Below are 21,952 nucleotides of genomic sequence, written 5' to 3'. Positions count from 1 at the left end.
CCAACCTAGCAATATCAGATTGCCAGTTGAGCTAGGGTTTACAGAATATTGAATGGGTTCAATTCGTAATATACAGATCATTAGTCCTCGATGATAATTTTATAAGAAAAGATCATGATGACGTGATTAAATAAAAATAAAAACATGATCAAATAAGCACATGGTGTGAGAAAAACATCCAAATAAAATTACCATTAAACTGAATATTGATTGCAGAATACCAAGTGCAGATCAAAAGAACCGTAACAAAAAGGAAAATAAAAGAAAAGGAAACTACTGAAAGAAAACTTTATTCATTGACAACAAACACAATTCTACAACATAGAAAACATCATGGTATTCGCATGTTCATCAGCCTTTTCAAGTAGCTTCCTCTTTAACTCAGAAATGGACTCCATAAATTCTTCAAGCTGATCACTATTCATCTCATCAATAGATTCATTCCACCAGTTACCCATATTCCAAATCTTAGTCAAATTTTCAACATCAGCAAGTTTCTGTTTTTCCATTTCCAACACCTTTAGTGCCTCCTCATATTGTTTATTGTACTCTTTGTAGGTCGAAGAATTTCCCGTTGAGTTTGAAACATCAAACTCAATGGTTCCATTGATGTAGCTATTAAGGATTTGGTCGGTGTTTGGTTCACCGAAACAGTGTAGTTTGCCAGCAGGAGAAAACACGATGATGGCTGCATGAACATCACATAAAGTGCAAAGTTCACTCGCTTTTCGGAATAAACCTTGTCTTCTTTTTGAGAAAGTGACTTGCTTGTTGGTTTCTTTTTCAAGCTTTTTGATCTCAATCTTTCTACGCCCTGTGTTTTTCTTTCTTAGGTTATCCATATTCATGGTGAAATTTGAGTACAATATATTGCATTGTGAAACTTGAAAATGATTTATTTATAGGGGAAGAACCACGTTGGTCTAATCATGCAATAATGTGAGATCCTACAATTTCTCCCCTATCTAACAGATTCTAAATCAATAAGTATTAACTCTTACATATTGCCAATATTTTTATATTCCATTTTTTCATCATTTTTAATTGAAGGTAATGAAGCTCCTACAATTTCTCCCTATCTATGTGATTCTAAATCAATTAAGTATTAACTCTTACATAATACTAAAATAATATTTAAGGCAGATTTATAATGGCTTTAGAAGAAAAAATATCGTGTCCCTTCCAACAATACCATAATTTCAAATTGTCATTAATGGCATTACTAACCAATTATGCAAAACCCCTCCTCAAAGGAAATTATGCACAATCCGAAACTTTAAAGAAAAACACAAATACAGTAAACAATATTCCTAACCATTTTTTTCCTCAAAAATAAAAAATAAAAAATCCTAACCATTTTTATAATCATTCCCTTGAAAATAACTTATTTTTATAACTATATATATATATAACAAATTAAATCTTATAAGCAAAAATTCATATTTTTTGTTCATTGAATAAATAATAAATGTGGTTTATAACATAGACCTCATATATCATTTATTGAATGAACCTAAAAAATAAAATTTTGTTTATAATAGTGACTAAATGGTGTATAAAAAACATTATTTCTAACCAATTTTATTTATTTATTTAAACTTAATCAAACAGTACTACTAACATAGTAACAAGGCAGCACTACAAGTTTACAACCGAATTAAAGAGGTTATAATTTAGTAAAAAAAAGTTGAATTTTGCAAATGATGCATTAAACGAGTAATTCAATGATGAACATAAATGATGACCCATTCCTTTTTTTGTTTAAGGTAATTGCCCAATTCTTTTAATTGGTACGATATCACCATAACAATTTTTTTGGGTGTAAATCTGATGTGCTCGTGCGCAATTTTGTACACTAAATTTTCGAGTTTTGTTGAACTTAAATGAACCGTAAATTCTTTCTAAGGGTCCGTTTAGTTCTAAAGAAGGGATTGATTATAATGGAGGAAAGGGCAAAGGAGGTGTTTTGATTAAATTAATGTTGGCTTGGGAGGAGGAGAGTGTGAGGGAGTGTTCACTATTATTGGATCACTTTATTTTACAGGTTAATACTATTGATAAATGGAGTTGAACTCTTGACACTGTACATGGTTATTTGGTGCGGGAGGCATATCGCTTCATTACTAGTCATGGGATCATTTAGACAGGAGTTCCGTTGACAAGGTTTGGCACAGTTACATACCATCCAAGGTGTCTCTGTTTGTGTGGCGCCTCCTTCGCAATCGACTTCTGACTCGAGGCAATTTGTTAAGAAGAAATATTCTCCACGCAAATAATGTTATGTGCGTGATTGGTTGTGATGTTCCCGAAACAACAAGTCATTTATTTTTACGGTGCGATAATTCATTAATTTTATGGTCATTGGTAGCAACTTGGTTAGGCTTGTCTTTGGTTTATTCTAATGATTTACGACAGCACCACATCCAGTTTTGTTTTATGGCGGGTTTTCCTCGGTGTACACACTCATATTATACAGCTATTTGGTATGCTTGTGTTTGGTTGATATGGAAAGACAGAAACAAACGTATTTTCCAAAACGAGGCAACACATTCTGTCAATCTTTTGGACAAAGTCAAATGTAATTCTTTTTTGTTGATGAAAGCAAAGAGTACTTCATTTAGTTACAGTTATTATGACTGATGTACTCGTCCGCTCCTTTGTATGGGAGTGCATCAGTAGTTTTTTGTTATTTTTGTTGACGGTGTCGGTTCCTTTGGCACCGGGTTGTTTGTAAATACTTAGCGGTGTCGCACTCTTTGCACATCTTGTGCAGGGTGTTTCATGCGCAATTTTAATATATCTCATTTTAGCTTGTGCAAAAAAAAAAAAAAAAAATTAATGTTTGGTTCAAAAGAAAGGTCCTTAAAAAAAAAGAAGAGATTTTAATTAATTTTTTTTTTTTTTGTCAAGTAGTTTAGAGGCTAGAATTCATCTTTTTCAAGATGAATAAGTGGGGTGTCCTAGGTTCGAACCCCGACCTGCATATAACAATGCATGTCTCTATCAACTGGCTAGAATTAAAAATATGTTTTATTCACGAGAGGAGAGGAAGAATTTCAAAATTAATGTATCTTTTTACCCTTAAAATTAACTAATTTACAAAGGGAGGTTCGACAATCGATCTTACTCAATAAAATAAAAATTCTACATAGTCTAGAAGTCCTAGCTCAACTGGCAAATGCCAAAATTGCAAGGCCGGACGTTGTGACCCGGGTTCGAACCCGGGACCTCACAGTTGTGTGTGAGTTTATTTTCAGTGGATTACCACTTCATCTAAGACCAAAAAAAAAAAAAAAAAAAATTCTACATAAATATATAAAAATGATAAATATAATTTACAGAGATACGATAAATGAGTTAAGGAGGGGTTTTGCTCTATTCTCCTCCCCTTATTCTTATAAATTGAACCAAACACGTCGAGTTAAAAATATCCCCTCCCCACCCCTCAAAAAACATTCAACCAAACAGACCCTAAGGAGTTTAACGCTCATGCATGCTCAATACTGAATTCGAATCTAGGACCTTAGTTAAACTAAAAGAGACTTGTGTTATCTCATCAACACGCTCTTGATTATAACCATAACAATTTAAAGCAATTCACAACTTCAATCTATCATTAATTTAATATCTTATCATCATTAGTTTTTTTTTTTCGTTTGTTTTTGTGTTTTTGTCGTCTAGCACGACTTTGTTTATTTTGATTTTCCGTCTTTGTGCGGTGTATTTTTTATTTTACATCTTAGTTCGGTGTTTATTTTATTTAGGTTGAAAAAATAGTTTTGATCAAGTGCATATTCAATCAACGACTTATGTATCGTCAACATAGGTTCGAAAACATGAATATTTCGGTGACTTGAATATTTGAAGGCTCATGTACTCTTTGTATTATGCTAATAACATAGATGTTGTGAATTTGTTCGCATATGCATCCTTTTGGTTTTTAGCTACTTTGAGTTTGTATTATATCGATGTACTTTATCATTTTGAATGAATGAATATCATCTATTTTTGTAAAAAAAAAAAAAAACTAACATTAAATATTATCAAAATGAAAAAATAAAGGGTTAAATATGTTTTTGATCCCTATAAATATACCAACTTTTCGTTTTAGTGCCTTTAAAATTTTCCTTCAACTTTTAGTCCCTATAAAATTTTCAATCACTACTTTTGGTCCCTATTTTTAATTTATTTTTTGTACTTTTTTAATGAAATTGTGTAGAAATGTGTAAAATATTCTAAAAATATTTCAAAAAAAAAAATAGAATTTAACAAAACACAAATTGAATATTAATTTTTATCCTTAAAACATAAAAATACATATTAAATTCATGTTTGGTTATAAGATTCTAACTTTTTTTTGGGAGATATTGTTATTATATTATGAATTTTCCTGCAAAATTTTATTCAAAAATATGAATTTTCCATAAGAGTTTACTTTAAAGAAGGGACCAAAAGTGAAGATGAAAATTTTTTGAGGACTAAAAGTTGAAGAAATTTTTTAGAACGACTAAAACAAAAAGTTGACATATTTATAGGACCAAAAACATATTTAACCCAAAAATAAACTAGCATTATAGTAGTTTTTGATTTTGAATTAGAAAGATTGGATAAATTAAAATTAAGACATTTTTTTTTTATAAACTTAAGATATATTAAAATAAATGAAAAATAACAAAAACTACTGGCACAAAATCTAGCGCAAAAATAGAAAAATTGGTAAGCGAGTGTAAAGCGAAAAAGAAATGTATAGAAAAAGAACGAATTCGTATAAGAAAAGAATTGAACTTGTAATGCATTTTTGCGTCTGTCTCTTCATCCACATTTTTACCACCCACCCATGCTCACCAATTACTACCCTCTATTAACAACTCCATATCTCACTCTTATATCACACAAGATGAATCAGATGCACTTCCATTCCAGTGATACATCCCTTTTCACACTAAAATGAATCTGATGATGTTCATTCTTCGGCCTTTAGTATTAATAAGGGGTATATTAAAATTTAAAATAATAATAATAAATATATTTTGAAATCAACATTATATTTATAAGGACACATTTTTAATGGTATCCCAGTATAATTTAAGTCAGCATCCCTTTTGCAGATATGTACCGTCAAAACGAAGCAAACGTTAAATTACAGTCAAACACCATGCAACCTCGACTTCATGCAACGAACTTCATGCTCTTATCACAACATCATAATGATAAACACTCAAAGGTGTCAACAGAGTAGCCTTCTTGTATGCACACCGCAAATTCCTAGCTTATATCTGCTTCTCTTCACTGCAAAACATAACTTTTGTTAAGTTAAAACTAAAACCCAAATACCAACTGTTAAGTCGGTACACATAGTGTTAGAACACCAAAAGAATACAGATATGAAAATACAAAACTAGATTTGGTCACAGAGTTCGGTCAATTATGCCTACCTATGCATTTTCACCTCCAACAGCTCCTGAAGATTCCACCTTATGTTCCTCATCTGTTAAAAAACGAGGTAAGTAATATTATTCACTTGAAAATTATAAAGAAAATAGCCAAGTTTTAAAATAACAGCAAAATAGGAATAAAGTTTACTGGAAACCATGATGAAAATGTTAACACTGCAAAAAAGATCGCTTAATTGTTGGCTAAAATGAGTAAAATATAGAATGCCCCTCGCTTGTTCTGTTGTTCAGAGATTTTAATCTTTCTATACAGCAGAGCTAAACCTCTTCCATAATATTTAAAAAATGTTTCCTAAGATGCTTCGAGCTTAGAATAAGAAAGTACATCAGAAACTGAGGCATTTGATTTTGAACACGTTAAGGATACAATGAATGACACGCCACTACCAGTTACATAAACAAATTGCATGATTATCAGCTTCCTACAACAACTCAAATCAAAATAAAGCTAGAAGGAATAAATATTCTGGAGTTTTGATCAAACATCGGGACAAATCAAGATCTAGTTCCCTAAAGTTGTTACCATCTCTACTTTTGGACACTGCTATGAGACATGATAAAGAAAGAATCTTTATCAGGTCAGTAAGACAATGTACATATTGTGTTACCCATAACACAGTCATGGAGGGGCCACCTGAACTAACATGTCATCAACATAAACTTCTTTTAGCTAAATAGGCATCTAAAAAAGTCTTAGCATTGTCTATTTAAAAAACAGCATGTTCTAGCTTGGGGTAGGGCCATTGGCCCCCGTCGGTTGGTTTGACCTATTTTCATCCTTAATTCTATCAAATAAAGATAAATGATTTGGATTTACTTCATTCACATTTCAGATCGAGTCCAGCTAACATACTAGAAAAGAATACTAATTTCAATTAATAATTACCTCCATCTTCAGGGATGTCAGAAGTCCACAATGTGAGGTTGTCCCTTAGAAGCTGCATAATCAATGTGCTGTCTTTGTAAGACTCCTCATTAAGAGTATCCAACTCAGAGATTGCTTCATCAAATGCCTGCTTAGCAAGGTGACATGCCCTGAAATATGAGGAGTGTCATGCTAAAAATATCACCGAAGTTTCAGGATAGTTCAAATTTCATAATAACAATAATATGCATACCTTTCAGGAGAGTTCAAAATTTCATAATAAAAGACAGAGAAGTTCAAAGCCAAGCCCAATCGAATGGGATGCGTGGGAGGTAACTCCCCTTCTGCTGCAGTGGAAGCAGTCTGCAATATTTATGAATTATCAGATTAACAGGACTTGGCGGAAAACTACTTCTGACTACTCAAAACTCAACAGCCAACTTCACATTGGTTGATGCCTTGATTCAAATGAGTGTTACAATGGGTAACTGAAAATCTTATCAGAGATCATAGGTAGTTATAGGATAAATATAAAGGTATAATGAATGTCATATTTGAAGAATAAGCACTACCCCCTCTTGCTTTCCCACTCCTTCTTTTCTTCTCCACATGAAACACATTAAAGTGAGTGTTTACTTTACTCTAACATTATCATTTATTTGCCATAAAACAAACTACCAATCATCATTCCACCTTGTCTCCTATCTAACAAGTTCTCAAAGCTCATATCACCTATGACAAGTACCGGCTCACAAATAATAGCTTCAAGTTAGAATCAATTCTAGAGACAAATTCAATTCTAAACAATATCACATAAACATGTTAAAATCAATTTTATGTGTTTGGAATCACTTTTGGCTCTTCCTAAACCGTTTGGTTCTGAGGTGACAAAAATTAATTTTAAATGAATTGATTCTATAAAACTGATTCATAATAAAAGTGAGTTAATTTTTGTTTTTGTTTTGAATCAGCCAAGTTTGTACAAGAAGCACAACAACTCGCGGACAGAACGATGAAAGATAAAAGTACAAGAGGTGCCTAAAATAGGCATAACACCTAAAAACACAAACACCCAACACAACTATCCCAACACACCCAAAACAAAAACCACATGCTACCAAAGCTAATTGTGAGGCTTAAGTATACAAAAAGTAATTTATGATATGATACGTTCATGTAAAAGTGGATTGAACAATGAATTCAAGGCTAAAAATCAATTGTAGAGACAAAAGCTCCAAATATTATTATGAATCAGTTGTACACCTCTAAAATCAATTTTATCTCCTCCAAAAGTGAAACCAAGCATACAAGACTTGTGAATTAAAGAAGCCAAGGGAAACAAAAAACAATTATCCATCCTCAGTTAAGATAGACATGCCAAGCAACTACATATCCACAACACACATGATTACCATCATAGGCAGAAAACATTAAGTCCATTTTAAACCGCAAAGATATCAAAAGTTCTGAATACAAGCAGACCTGATATGCTTCCATGGAATGATCAGCAGCCTCTTTTCGTTCATCACCGTTCTTAAATTCCGCCAAATACCGATAATAATCCCCTTTCATTTTATAGAAAAAGACACTAGATTCACCAGCAGAGGACGACGGAATAAGATGATCATCAATAATAGACATGATATCGCTGCATATATTGGATAATTCAGATTCCACCTTGTGTCTATACTCCTTTATCCTCTTCACATTCACATCATACCCTTTAGATTCTTCCTTATGCTCAATTGAGGATAGAATCCTCCATGAAGCCCTATGAGCACCCACTACGTTCTTGTAGCCAACTGATAGAAGGTTTCTCTCTTCCACTGTCAACTCAACATCTAGCTTCGCCACATTCTTCATTGCTTCCACCATTTCTATCAACCAAAACAGTAAAAGTTTACAACTTTATCAATATAATTGAGAAAAATCGAAAACCCAGTTTCAATTTCTTTCTCAATTCCAAAAAACAATGAAAAAAAAGTGAACTTTATGTGAAGAAATGGAAGTTTAGAAAATGGGTTACCTTCATAGCGTTCAGCTTGTTCAGCGAGCTTGGCGATGTAGACGAAGTTTTCACGTTCCTTGGTTGAAGCCATGGAAATTCTGCTAACTTTCTCTCTCTTCTCTTACTACCTTTCTCTCTCTTGAATTTCGAAAATTCCTAAGGTTTGAACTTTGAATGGGAGGGACAATGAGACAAGACAAGCTACGCACGACGGAACGTGTTCGTCGTGGGGGAGGACTCAATCCCACGCGCTATACGGAGAGTGGAAGTCACATTTTGGCGGTTTGGTAGTAAAGAGTTGGGAAGTGATGTTCACGGCAGTGTTGTTAGTGAGAATAGAGTCGAGGCATTTTGATGGTGTTTCGTAAGCATTGGAATTTCAAAGTTATTTTTTTCTTTTGCGTTTGGTAAGCTTTGAAATTTCGAAGTTACTTTTTTCTTACAAGAAAGTCATTCTATTTTATTTATTTTAATGGTTAATATGTTTTTATCCCTGTAATTTAAAAGAGTTTCGGTTTATTCTGTAAAAAAAAAATTTAGATTCTATTTTTGAAATATGAAAATTCTTTCAAAAACGCTCCTGGCCCCATCTAACACACTTCATTTGCTGACGTGGCATGCCACTGTGTATTTAATTCAGTTTTTATTTTTTTTAACCTCACATGTGTGTAATTCTTTTACACATCATTAATTCCCTTTTTAAATTAAAATCATTTTAAAAATTGAAAATCAATTTTTAATGAAAATTTAGGAAAAACTATTTTCCAAGAATTTTATTTTTTGTATAATAAAATTTTCGAGAAAAAATCTGAATTTTTATAAAAAATTGTATCCAAATTTTTAAAAATTAAAATATTTTCCAGAATATTTTTTTGTTGAAAAACCATTTTTCTAAATTTTTTTTTTAAATTTCAAATTTTTGCTTTTTTTATTACGAAAAATATTTTTCAGACTTTTTAAAAATCTTTTAATTTCGAAAAAAATTTGAATTATATTTTCTGATTTTTTTCTCTCGTTATTTAAATTTCGATAAAAAATCTTATTGCTTTTTTGATTTTTTTTCCTTGCATTCTGGCATTCACTTTTCATCAATTTCTAGGTTTTTTTTTTCTTCGAAATTTTGGCATTCAGAAGAACACAACTATCAAGAAAAAACGATAAGAATTTTCTTTTGAAAATTATAAAATTAGAAAAAAAAATCAGAAATCGGAAATTTTACAAGGACAGAATCCAAAAAGAAAATTTTACAAGGAAAAAACCGAAAATGACCTATATTACAGAGGGTAAAACACTATTAACTCTTTAATATATGTTTGATGTCATTTTGACATGAACAATTCATTATTATATGTAGAGGTTATGTTTGAACTTCATATATTTTATTTATTTACTTTAAAAAATAAAATATGATCATTGGAATACTTAACCTAAAAAAAATGATGATTTTAAAAAATATAGAATTGGTTTCAAAATATTTGATTTACCTAGAGTAGTTTGTTTCTAGAATTAATTTTATTTGAAGTTAGAAATTATAATTTTTGATTTTAGAGTTAATTTTACAGTCAAATTTATTATTCAATCACTTTTACAATGTATTTGAACATATCGTATTACCTTTAACTTAACTTTAAACATAATCAATTTTTTTTCATTGTAGAGCCAGATATTATAATAGTAAGCGTTTATTATATAAATATTTATGCGTAAGTATTTCGGTAATAAATTATAAAATAAATTTAAATTGCATTTATATAAGTATATGTTAGGTTTCATTTTTGGAGGTGTCAAAATTAATTGTAGATATATAATTTATTTTGACCTGTTTCTATGTTTTTCATGAAGTAAAAGGCAATTACCCTATAAAATTGTAAATTTCGTTAATTATCTCTCGAAATTAACAAAACTTCAATTACCTCCCCTGAAATTTCACAACGTTAATCAATTTACCCCCTCCATCAAATTTTTCTGTTAGTGAACATGACATTTTGCAAATACCGCCCTTAAGTTTTGCACTTATGTGCAAAATGTCCCCGACTTAAAATTTTATATTTTTTTTCTTAAAGGCAAACAATTAACAGTTAAATATTAATTTTGAAGTTTGAAAAAACTATATGCATATATTCATCAAAATAGGCTTGTACATGTTTGCTTTTCCATATATATTTAAAAAATTGTGTAAGGGAAAAATGTGTATTTTTTTAAAGTGACAATAACGGTTATTTTTACAACTATCCTGAGAGAATTCACACTCATCACTTTGAGTTTACCGGGCTTAGGCTTAACATGAGTAGCAATAAGGAGAAACAAAGTCACAATTAAGGAGTGTGCACCACCTTCACAAGACAAGAACAAGAATAGTATTGGGAACTAATTTTCCTGGACAAAACATGACAAAAAGCCTTTTTTTCATTTTAATACTAAAACAAGTCAAGAACTTTGGAGCATAACTCATACTTCATATAATAATATAAAGGTTTTTCATTTCCCAAATAGTTCACATACTCTAAGATTTAAGGTCTATGCATTTTCCTTGAATATGACTTGCAATGTGAAAAAGAAAAGACCAAACCTCAAATTAGTTCCTATTTTTAAGATGGTATCATTCATTCACTTCTCCAGATTAAATTTAATAAATCAATCGTCAAGGAAATCAATATGTTACATTTCTATCCTATTTTCCCCAAATAAATAAATAAAAAAGAACATCAATAGTTCTCATTACACAAAAAAAATATAAATTTTCAAGTTTCGGGGCATTTTGCACATAAGTGCAAAATTTCATGGGATATTTGCAAAACGTTATGTTCAGTTGTTCACTAACAGAGAAAATTTTGACGGAAGGGATAAATTGATCAATGTTGTACAATTTTTGGGATAACTGAAGTTCTGTTAATTTTAGGGAGATAATTGACGAAACTTACAATTTCAGGAAGTAATCGCTTATAAAATTACTTATAATAATCCTCCACACGATTGGCTAGAAATGTTGATACGGGAATAAAGGTTAACACGTCCAATATACGTGGATCTGACGTTGTGGATACATATGACGTTGATCTCAAAGACAATGATGTGGCACTTAACCATGAAAATTATCATTATCATTTAAAAGTCACTTGACATGTCAAGATCAGAACAATCAGAACAATTCATACAGTCAGGTTCAAGAATGAAGAAACTCAAATGTGTATCCTACTTCTTCCAAATGCAAAAAGAAATCGTTCCATGCCAGTCATCTTGATCCACAAAACAAACAAAAAAAATGTTCTTGGTGTGATAATGAATCATTCTACAAAGTTGCATAATAATTACAATTAAGTAAAACTGCAATATGCTTTCATTATATGTTTTTCTGCTGTAAACTCGTATCGTATGCTTTCATGACGAAATGTTGTAAATATATTGGTGACACCTGAATTTTTCATCATGTACTGTGCAGTTTAGTCACGTCCCAGGCATAGTGAAATTATATACACTAGTTACAAGCTAGCAACCAATATTGACGATGTTTCTTGTTGTCTTAAGCTGTCGGCCACATGAGCAATTACTCCTACACCAGCATTGTGAAACCATTCATTTTTCACCTGAAATTGAGAAGTTCTTGTGTCAAAAACTCATCAATGATACTGTCATCATCTGAGAGATCAAGAAGGATACTGACATGAATGTTGTTATGAGCAAAGAAAGGCCAAAATGATGAGTGAAAGCTGACATCAACTTTTCTCCATCCCAACTGTTGTAATCCCTGAATCATCTCCTCTGTTAAGATGATACATAGTGGCTTTAGTGGAACAACAGTACAATACAGATAATTCGTAATTCTTAAGCTACTCTAAGCAAATATGTCACCTTCGACGATTTCATGATATTCCACAGTTTTCTGGGTATCAGGCGCATTTTGAGCTGCTTCCTTTGCTTTCACTGCTTCTGGAGGAAACTGAGGGCCATCTGAAGGGACTGCAGGGCAATATTCAACATCAACCACGTGCTGGTATCCATCTAAAGATTGGCGAGGAGGCTGCTGCTAATACAATAAAAAATGTTAGTACCCTAGTAACATATAAGCATTCTCGCATTTCCATTTTTATATTAACAATTTCGCCTCCAAATTTTCATATGGAATCTTCCCTGAACACGGATGCCATCATTGTCTCTTTCCCAACATTTAACAAATCTTCATCCAAGTTTACAACACATAACCCGGCACTGACCAACAAGATGCCATAAATAGCACCACTGACAATATTTTTGTTCCAGTATTAATTTATTTGATCCATCATTTGTTTATTTAACTAATTTTAAAGGATTTCTGGCGACATCCGAGAACACTAGTAATGCAATTATGCAAGTATTAATACAGATACAACTTACAAACGCTACCACATGCATTCTTGGACACATGCTTTCATTTTATGCCAACAGACAGTGACCCTGCAGTGATAGGGCTTTTCGCTTTGAATTTCAATATGTAATTACGGAGGGTCACTGGAGATTAGGCGACCAATGAACTGGGTTAACATAGTGTCCATTATTAACCCTTCTTGATAGAAGGACTACCTAGCTCGGGTACACAGATGATTGTCTTCAAAAGAGAATGAAAGTTATCCATGGAGGTGTACGCTAATACGGTTTGTGCAGGGTGGATTGTTGACAGAGGGTCTACCTCAGGGTACTAAATGTTTTTGGGAGGAAATATGGTGGAGTAAAAGCAAAATGTAGTTGCAAGGTGAGTGCAAAGGCATAATTTTGAGCTATGCTCACAGGGTCTATGACGTGTTATGGATGAAGAATTGAAAATCAAACTTGATGACCTAATTATAAATTACAAGGATCCGATGACGCTATTCTGAAATAATAATTTTGTCAGTAGAATTGCACACAACCCAGTACAACATTATAGAACCAAGCACATAGAGATAGACCAGCACTTCATCATAGAGAAATTATATAGTGGTCTTATACTATAATCTACATCTCTTGTGGACTTCAATTGACAGACACCAGTGGACTTACCACCACAAAGCAGATCCAAGACTAGTTTGAGGAGTGTTGTAAATATGTAACTAGTTTAGGATAGAATATTTATGTACATGTTTTTCTGCTTTTCATTGCACTTGTTAACAACTTAGAATGTTAATGATAAATTTAAGACAAGTAATTAGACTACAAGTGCAAGACACTAACAGTATCATTTTTTTTATGAACATAACTTTAACAATGTCATGAAGTCAAGCGTATAACTCTAAGCATCTTACGTATGTTAAATACTGGAGATTAATAACAAGTGACAAGACAGCCCAAAGGGAGAAATCATCATATTCACCTTACTGAGCTCCATTTCCCTCCTTATCGAGGATGTGCGCCACCCAACCATATCTATATTAAGTTAAAGAAATTACCAAAATTGAGGAAGAGAGTGCCAAAAGTTATCATTGATATACCTAGCAGGTTGTAGAACAAAGAAAACATACTGAGAGGATACGATCGTACGAAACATTAGCATAAACAATGCGGCATTTAAATGCTCCAAGTGCAGATCTACAGTAACACTAGATCTTGTAAGTAAAGGATTACTTAATTGAAAAAGTGGAATACAAAGTACGCACAAATAGATTCCTTTGCTTACAGAAACTTTCGATCTTCACAATCAGAGGCCATTCTCAACAGAAGAGGCGGTCTGTTGGGTTTACCATCGGTAAGGAACAACTGACTACCAGTCCGACCAACAAATAAAGGAGCCATAGGTGCAGCAAGCTTTTCTAGTATTGGGACGCCCAACAGAAATGGAAGCTGGAAAATATGCACATTAAACAGTCAAAACTCTTATTTCCAGTAAATTTTTGGTATAAATTGAGAAATATGAAGAGTTTCAACAAAGGTTTGACTCGGTGTCATCAACATCATTTTCAAGACTCTGGCATCAGACTTATCCAGTATAATTTAAATTTTGTTAGGGTCTGTTTGTGGATAATGTACATCCTGATTGAAATTTCTATAATTATTGGAGCTGCTAGTGAAGGGAAGCCTAAGCACAACGGTTGAAGTTGCTGCCATGTGACAAGAAGTTCATTAGATCAGTCTCCAGCATATGCTTTGCAAATGCAAGGTAATGCAGCCTATAATAGATCCGCAATTGGTCCATATTGGCAGTATTATGTAAGCTCCAAACCGTGAATCATCAACACAGAGATCCAAGACAGTTTGAATATTACCAAATGTAAGACACATAGCCAACATAAACAACACTCATTTACAACTACAATTTATATATGGCAAAAAAACCATAGGCACATATTTATATGGTCCAGAACAGACCTGCCTTTTTCCCCTTACACCAAGATGTGGAGATGCTAAAGTAATAAAATTGATTGGCTCCAACCCAGCAATCATCCCTCCTTTCGTAAAGCTTGTACTTTGAGAATTGCCTGCCATGCTGTGTGCAAGATCACCAAGTTGGTCCTTATTATAGGTATCATGTGAATAAAGGACAGCAATTGCATATCTAGCAAATAAGCCTCCTAAAGAGTGGGCCAGAAAGGAGATTCTTTTCAGACTCTCTGTCTTTTTGACAACTTGCAATACCTGTTTTGATAAAAGGAAATAATCATACAGCATGAAACAATTCAGAAGAAACTTAAAAGAATCAGAACTGAAATTGGGTGTCCAAACATTGAACACACAAATCTGCATATGTCATGACTTTACTTCATCAGCTAATCGCTTTCCTGCTCCATCAATCCCAGTAAACGTCTTAGTATAAGCATTTGATGAACTTACTGCAGAGATCAAAGTTTCAGCCAGACAATTAATTTTACGTTCATTGAAGAGGCACTGAAGTAATTCCAAAGAAAAATTCCACAACATTAAGACAACTATTGTTATTTTAAACAGCTTAGGATCTCTACTTTCCAAACAACACAAATAGACTTTCCAATGCATTAACTCAGGAAAAAAAAGTTAAAGACAAAGGAAGAAGAATCAGCACAAGAGCAAGAATTTGATTTCGCAGGCCAAATCATAACTACCAGAAAAAGTTGAATTACTGACTGAAATTAAAGACAAAAAAATGGAATTCATGTCTAACTCCTCCATTAAATGTTACAGATGTACAAATTTGTTATGTCTCAAATTTCCGTGTTACCTTATATCCATGCTTTAAAAATAAAATAAAAATAAAATCACTGTAGAGTAGTCTTATCCAACATAACATAGAGAACCACAAGTGAGAAATGTACTAACCATAAATTAGAAAGTTCTTTCCAAGGCGCTTTTTCAACTCTGCTTCTGCATAAGTCCAGTCCGCTGTGCTGTATCAGTAAAAACATCAGTACAGCTTTGTAAAACTAAGCGAAAGAGAAAAAGTAACAACTGAAAATACAGTAACAAACAGAAAAGAAATAGGTGAATGAATATTATTGAATTATGAGATAGTGGTGAACAATCTGCAACTGCAGCCCAGAGCATAAGCTCCTCAGTAAGAAGAAAAGGTTTCTCTCACTGCCTAACTGTAAAGGTTCTAACAAACTCATTCATGATCCCTCTACACCCCTCACACACACTCTCTTATTGAGGGATATTCTAACTAACTGCCAGCTCACCACCCCCCTTTGCCCCCACTTACTTACTTCTTTTTCCATCTATCAACCCTCCAAACTTTGGGCTTCTCCTTATTTCCCACCAACACATCACCTTCTACTGGGTCAGGCCCATACAGACTCCTATCCCTAAACTACAGAACAACGACCAAATGACCAACAGAAATAAATGGATGTACGTATGGCGCATATCCATTGCCCTAAAGTTTGACTTTTCGCGCTTTCATCTGCTAAATTGCGAGCCTATATTACTTTTATAAAATGAATCAGATTTACGATTCACAAATAAACTGGAAAGGGTACCAACTATTCATAAACAGTATCGCAGCCATTACTCTTTTCAGTTAAACTTTAATATAATGAAGACAGTAACTACCACCACCAGTAAAAGTTTTTATGCATACTAATCTCATCTTTCAGTTTTCACCCACAATACAGCACAACAATTTGAGCAACTTATTATTTTCTTAATATAACTATAAAAATACCTAGCCAAGATGCCATGAACAAGAACAAGGAGATGGTCTGGGTCATTCCTAGAATTTCCCATGCTAGAAATAGAGTTTCCATTAGTGGTAGAACTCATAGCTTGAGCTCTAAGGCCCTGGTGTCTCTGTCCACTGTTTGTACCTGCCAAAGTTCAACTGCCAGCCTTAATGAAAGCCAAATGTTATTCATACTTGGATTATTAAGCCAGTATGGTCGTTCATTCGTAATCATATTTGGACTATTAAACTAGTTGTTACTAGGCTTGCGCTAGTACTAGTACAGAAAAATGATCGTCAAAGAAAGAGGATGGAGGAAGCAAGCCAGGGAGGCCATAACTGTAAAAAAGCGTTTCTCAATGCACAATGTTGCCACTACTCTAGGATCACTGGAGCACTATATGCACACCACTACTCCAGGGTCAGTGGAGCACTATATGCACAAAATCCCACACTTGTGATTGGATACTAGAACCTGTAGCGACTCGTGACTTCAATCCTACTATAGGCCCAACGACTATGGATCACCACCAAGGCATATATCTACTGATAGATAGAAATTTTACACTGGCGTAATAGTTTCTGTGCGATTGGGATCATGGGTATGAGTTGTCGAATCAAACTCCTGCAAATGCAAGGTAAGACTGCACCTACAGTAGATTTTGTCTTTTCTTTATAGATATGCAAAGGGTTTCACCATTTCTTGGACCCACTATGATGGGATCTCTACAGCACTGGGTTGCCCTTCATATATGGCGCTTAACTTTACAATCATTTCTACAGGGAAATAAGTGATTTCATATTGACTAGTGCTTGACCACCAAAACTGTTAGGTTTACTGTTTCAAAACTGAAAAAACATATGCCTGCACCAAAAGTATCTATGGTTCTTTTTTGGGGTAAATGACATACATTTGTTTGTAGCGATATGTACGTTCCTAACAGAAATCCAATCATACCTAGAGATATGGGATTTCCAATTGCATGATAAAAATGACACATCAAGACCCAAAAATCAAGAGATATATCAACAAACTCTAAAAATCAGAGAGTTACACTTGATTTTGATAAACTTCCTTCTGTTGCATTTATCAAGTCTAAAGCACCATCATGTGGTTGATTTGACTATTCAAAAATTGAAAAATCTAAAGCATCTCAATTCTACATAGTACAAATGGAAACTGTATTTCTCTACTCCATTAAAGTATGTAAGATATCGATAGAAAACAAAGAACAAAGAAAGAATTGGAGTTAGTTTACACTCCTGAAAAGTTGAAAATACACATACACACAAAAGGCCGACATTATCAATAGTTTCAATTGCTAAGCTTCATAGCAGTGGGGTTTAAAGGTTTGATAGGGTTGATTGCTGAGCTTTATTATAGCAGGGTTAATAAATTTGATCAATAAGCTTAGCACTAAGAGGCTATTTAGCAAAGATTTTCATATACTTACTTCGTTTTAGTTTTAGGCTTTGTTTAGTAAAGAATAGCGAATAACTTATAAACTAGTTTTTAGCGGATGAGGTTATAGTGGGTAGCTGATAAGCTAATTTATAGCTAATAGTTGATAATCTAGTTGATTGAATTTGCAGTGTTTGGTAAAATTAGCGGTTGAACTAGTTTATAAATATGAAATGACATAAAAATAATATATTTAATTTTTTTCAATTATGAATACAAGGGTAAAATTGAAATAAATAATGATAAGCTATATAACCTACTTGAATTAGCTTATAAAAAAACGTTACAAGCTTGTAAAAATAAGCTATAAGCTCATAAGAAAGTGATGGTTACCAGACATGTCTTTTTTAATTAAATGAGCTTATAAGCCATAAGTCATAAGTTATAAGCTCAAAAGTGAGACTTGCTCAAAAGTATAGTTTATCAAATTTTGTATGAGTATGTGCATTGCATCCTTTGATTGCTTAAATTACTGAATTTGTCAATTACTTGTTTCAATCCGTAAGAGTCTAATAATCAATAGGTATTGCATTAAAATCATCAAAAACCCCATGAATTCATAGAATATTAGAATTTGCAAAATGAAAGCCCTTTGGATTGACATTGTTGTAATCCATTAACATGCCTAAAACAGAAAAGCTACCACTAAGAATAATAAAATGAAAAAGGAAGAAAAAAAAATCACCATTGAAATTTGAATTAATCGGAAAATAAACTGCAACAAAATCCGTAAACAGAATACATTGAAAATAAGAAAAGGTATGAATAGAAATAGAAAGGAAGAAAATACCAGAAGGAAAAGTGAGACCGGAATTGGATGAAGAAGAAGGGGAAGAAGATGAGGGTAGAATCGGGTTTTGTTGAGAAGCGGTTTTGTTGTTGTTGTTGATGAAATTGGAAATTGGAGATGAATAAGAACAACGCGCGTGAAAGAACGGAGACGTTGCCATGAAGTGTATGTATATGTGTTTATATAGCTATAGATAGATAGATAGAGATAGAGATAGAGATAGAGATGGTTGTAAATATATCCTGAATTCTCTCTCTCTCTCTTTTCAAAGCAAAGTGTCTGTTGCTTATGCTTAATGACCAAATCACGATACAATCATGGAATGGAACTCAGAAGTACCAATCCAATCCAAAGATGATAATAAAACAAAAATTATTTGTATTGTCTTCCCATAAAGTTCATTCATTTATCCCAAGAAAACAATTGCGATATGATCCATGATTTGAAGTATATACATACGACCATCAAAGACTGACGTAAGCACGCGCCAAACCACTAAATATTTTTTCTTTCATTGCCTATTTTTTTTATTATATTATGATTATGATATGTTATTGATACTATGTTTTCACGGCGTAATATCCATATAAAAACTCGCGGGTGCTTTTTTAATTATATATGATTAATGTAATTTTCTTTTTCTTTTTCTAATATGATTAATGTTATTTTAATGTTGAGAATATTTTATATATATATATATATATATAAAAACAAGCTTAATAAATTTCATTCCAAATAAGAGTTTGGATATTCGTTGGAATGTTATAATGAATATAGAAATTAGCTATAAATAGAGCTGTCCTTGCTAATTTATGGACAATCGTTGATGATGCTTCAAAATTTGATATGTTGTTGATGTTTCCATGTATATTGTCCACCACTGTTTTCAAGTCCACCTCTATCCATATATGTCATTAGTAAATCCAGATCTTCTGTATCAACTTCTATTAATATTATGAACCTCTACGTTTTGCCTAAAAGAGACGCTCTTTGATCAACTTGAATACAAATATCAATACCGACATGGTTCAGAGCACTAGAAAACGATGCATTCAAATTGCATTTATATCTTCTCGCATGTGGTTTCTGCTATCGAATATTCATTACTAGAAAATTTCCATTTTCGGATGGAAATTTTAAACATAATTGATTTCGTCTCAACAGATAGTTGCGGACAAAATAGGAACCTAAAGAATTCTTTTGCAAGAGCCACATAAAGAGATTTCAGCGAGAAAACACCACATTGACCATGAACCCAAATCCATTTGTCTTCACAAGTACTAACTCTCTCCTCCTCAAGTTTTGCAATCAAGTCTTCAAAAAGGGGTCGTTTCCATTCAAAAAGATCCCAAATCCAAGACCCATGCACAAATGATCCCATATCAAGAATTCTTTGGTGTTTGCTGTCTTAATTTTAGATAACTTTAGTTTTATAATTTGATTATTTAAATTTTTAATAATATTTCAATTAATCTTTGTTTTCTAATATAAATTTGGTTTAAATGTGAATTAAGACCTTGCAATATAATTATAGCGTTTATTTTTTGGTTTAAATGGATCCCCTATTTAAAAAATATATATGAAGTTTTGGTCCCCATTTTTAAAAATCTGATTTTTGGTTCCCCTGTTTTACCTTTTTCCCTTAAATTTTTATCACTCATCTTATTTTTGTGTCACTTTATGATGAGGTATATTTATTGGGTCTTGGGCACTGATTAAGGAATCCAAAAATAGAAAAAAAAATTTGAAAATATAAACTGTTATTTTGATTAATTAATTATTACACCACTTTTTAATAAAATTTTGCCTCTTTTAACTGCTTAACTAATATCCAAGAGGCATTGGTTAATATTCTCTATATTTATTTATGACATGACAACATTTATTATTTACTCGAAATTAATTGGGAGAGACGTTTGAAGTAAGATGCTTTATTTCAATATGTCATGATGAAATAGAAAATTGGTTAACCACGGTTCAAAACATAACAAATAATTAATAAAGTCTAACTAATTAAAGTTTTGCAATCCTTTAGTATCATCCCAAAACATGATTTGAATTTTGAGCAAATGACATTGCCTTGATCACATTCAAAGAATAACACTGAAAATCAACCGAAGCCTCTAGTGAAATAAAACAAGTTAAAAAGAATGATTTGATGATCAATACATGATGGTCAACATCAACTTCAAGTATCGCTAAAGAGAAAGCTATACAGAACAAACATAAGCTTTTCCCACTAGTATACCCCCAAAAAATGATAGTAAACTAAAACTCCACACTGCATCATAAATAGTAAATACCCTGATGTTATTCACATCATAATCCTTCTAAGGAGAAGCATTTTTTTGACAAATTGTTTGAAATCAGTGAATCATGTTCGTATATTAATTTATTTTTATGTTAATAAATTTGATTAGAAGTATTCATTAGTTTTTTTTTAATGGAAAACTGATATTTCATACATTTGTATAAAGAATTTAGCATGAAATTAGAGGTCAAAACAGTACCTTCAGGCACACATCCTCTATCCAAACTAAATCAAAATTTGCCAAAGCAAATTTAGCTCATACATTTTCTAATAAGATAGCCACTATAATAAAGAATCTAAACATAACAAAAGAACTAAAGTTTAAACTTAAAGCTTGGCAATACCTCTAATACCGTCACAAAATATGAGTTGAGAGTGTGACATACAAACATTAACTTATTTACATTCGAGGAATCTATATCAATTTGAATATTCAGAAACATAATTGATCCAGCAAAATAGACATGTTTTCAATAAGCAACTTCACTACTACATGGCAATCACCTAACATTTTTCTGCCATTTACGAAATTGGTCGACGAAGAAACATGTCATCTGCCATGAGCAATATATAAACTTGAAAATATCCTCAAATGTAAGTTATAAATTAACAACAACCACAACAACAGTAGTATTAATAGTAGCAGCAATGCACGAGTAGTTAGAAAAACAAAACAAAGGTAAGAGAATAATACCACGACAGGAGGAAACATTCTGGCACAATAGAGAGAGGGAAGTTATTTAGAGAGTGAGAGATCATGGGATACCTATGTTGTTAAAATCGAATAGCGAAAACTGAAAACCGCTATAGCATGATATTTAAAGAAGTTGAAGTAACATTACTTCACAAAGTAGCGGGTATTGATTCCAGACCAACAGTATATATACTTGAAGAACTCAACAGTTCGACGTTGAGATACTAACAACGGAACGGCTCTTACTAAAGTAATAGCAGCAGCATGACAAAAAGACGGACCCCTTTCA

The 21,952-nt window shown here is 32.5% G+C and overlaps 3 protein-coding genes across 4 annotated transcripts; all 3 read right to left on the bottom strand.

The window, feature by feature from the left end:
* Positions 1–166: 166 nt before the first annotated feature.
* LOC11411373 (agamous-like MADS-box protein AGL62) lies at positions 167–926 on the bottom strand. The gene has a single exon (XM_003629716.3). It carries the CDS (start codon positions 846–848, stop codon positions 315–317), a length of 534 nt encoding a protein of 177 aa, XP_003629764.1. The 5' UTR covers positions 849–926; the 3' UTR covers positions 167–314.
* A 4,072-nt stretch (positions 927–4,998) lies between these two features.
* On the bottom strand, positions 4,999–8,577 carry LOC11406150 (14-3-3-like protein C). The gene is made up of 6 exons (XM_003629715.4): positions 8,345–8,577; positions 7,801–8,195; positions 6,572–6,681; positions 6,340–6,488; positions 5,436–5,488; positions 4,999–5,289 (listed from the first exon to the last, which is right to left on the bottom strand). Exons 1-5 carry the CDS (start codon positions 8,415–8,417, stop codon positions 5,436–5,438), a joined length of 780 nt encoding a protein of 259 aa, XP_003629763.2. The 5' UTR covers positions 8,418–8,577; the 3' UTR covers positions 4,999–5,289.
* Positions 8,578–11,399: 2,822 nt separating this feature from the next.
* LOC11406685 (uncharacterized) lies at positions 11,400–19,091 on the bottom strand. Of its 2 annotated transcripts, none has more exons than XM_024772120.2 (11): positions 18,659–19,091; positions 16,410–16,551; positions 15,566–15,633; positions 15,032–15,102; positions 14,642–14,908; positions 13,953–14,116; positions 13,809–13,864; positions 13,650–13,702; positions 12,176–12,344; positions 11,988–12,085; positions 11,400–11,910 (listed from the first exon to the last, which is right to left on the bottom strand). In XM_024772120.2, the coding sequence occupies exons 1-11, from the start codon at positions 18,816–18,818 to the stop codon at positions 11,806–11,808; spliced, it is 1,353 nt and encodes a 450-aa protein (XP_024627888.1). In that variant the 5' UTR covers positions 18,819–19,091; the 3' UTR covers positions 11,400–11,805. The 2 variants fall into 2 exon arrangements, with proteins under 2 accessions (XP_024627888.1, XP_003629762.1); XM_003629714.4 differs by having other exon boundaries at positions 12,176–12,347; positions 18,659–19,090.
* Positions 19,092–21,952: the final 2,861 nt, after the last annotated feature.

This window comes from Medicago truncatula, chromosome 8 (assembly GCF_003473485.1).
Source record: "Medicago truncatula cultivar Jemalong A17 chromosome 8, MtrunA17r5.0-ANR, whole genome shotgun sequence".
In the NCBI taxonomy this organism is placed as follows: Eukaryota; Viridiplantae; Streptophyta; class Magnoliopsida; order Fabales; family Fabaceae; genus Medicago; species Medicago truncatula.
Note: the sequence above shows the minus strand (reverse complement) of the source record. Positions and strands in the feature narration are given on the sequence as shown.

What these genes read in the sequence shown, in the direction of transcription:
- LOC11411373 (XM_003629716.3), bottom strand. Translation starts at nt 848, where the DNA reads ATGAATATGGATAACCTAAGAAAGAAAAACACAGGGCGTAGAAAGATT.
- LOC11406685 (XM_003629714.4), bottom strand. Translation starts at nt 18,818, where the DNA reads ATGGCAACGTCTCCGTTCTTTCACGCGCGTTGTTCTTATTCATCTCCA. An exon ending in CGGTCTCACTTTTCCTTCTG is followed by an intron (nt 16,552 to 18,658) that starts GTATTTTCTTCC and finishes GAACTTTGGCAG; the next exon opens with GTACAAACAGTGGACAGAGA. An exon ending in GTGTAAGGGGAAAAAGGCAG is followed by an intron (nt 14,117 to 14,641) that starts GTCTGTTCTGGA and finishes CATATTTTCCAG; the next exon opens with CTTCCATTTCTGTTGGGCGT.
- LOC11406150 (XM_003629715.4), bottom strand. Translation starts at nt 8,417, where the DNA reads ATGGCTTCAACCAAGGAACGTGAAAACTTCGTCTACATCGCCAAGCTC. An exon ending in ACAAGCTGAACGCTATGAAG is followed by an intron (nt 8,196 to 8,344) that starts GTAACCCATTTT and finishes TTTGGTTGATAG; the next exon opens with AAATGGTGGAAGCAATGAAG. An exon ending in ATTCCATGGAAGCATATCAG is followed by an intron (nt 6,682 to 7,800) that starts GTCTGCTTGTAT and finishes TAAATATTGCAG; the next exon opens with ACTGCTTCCACTGCAGCAGA.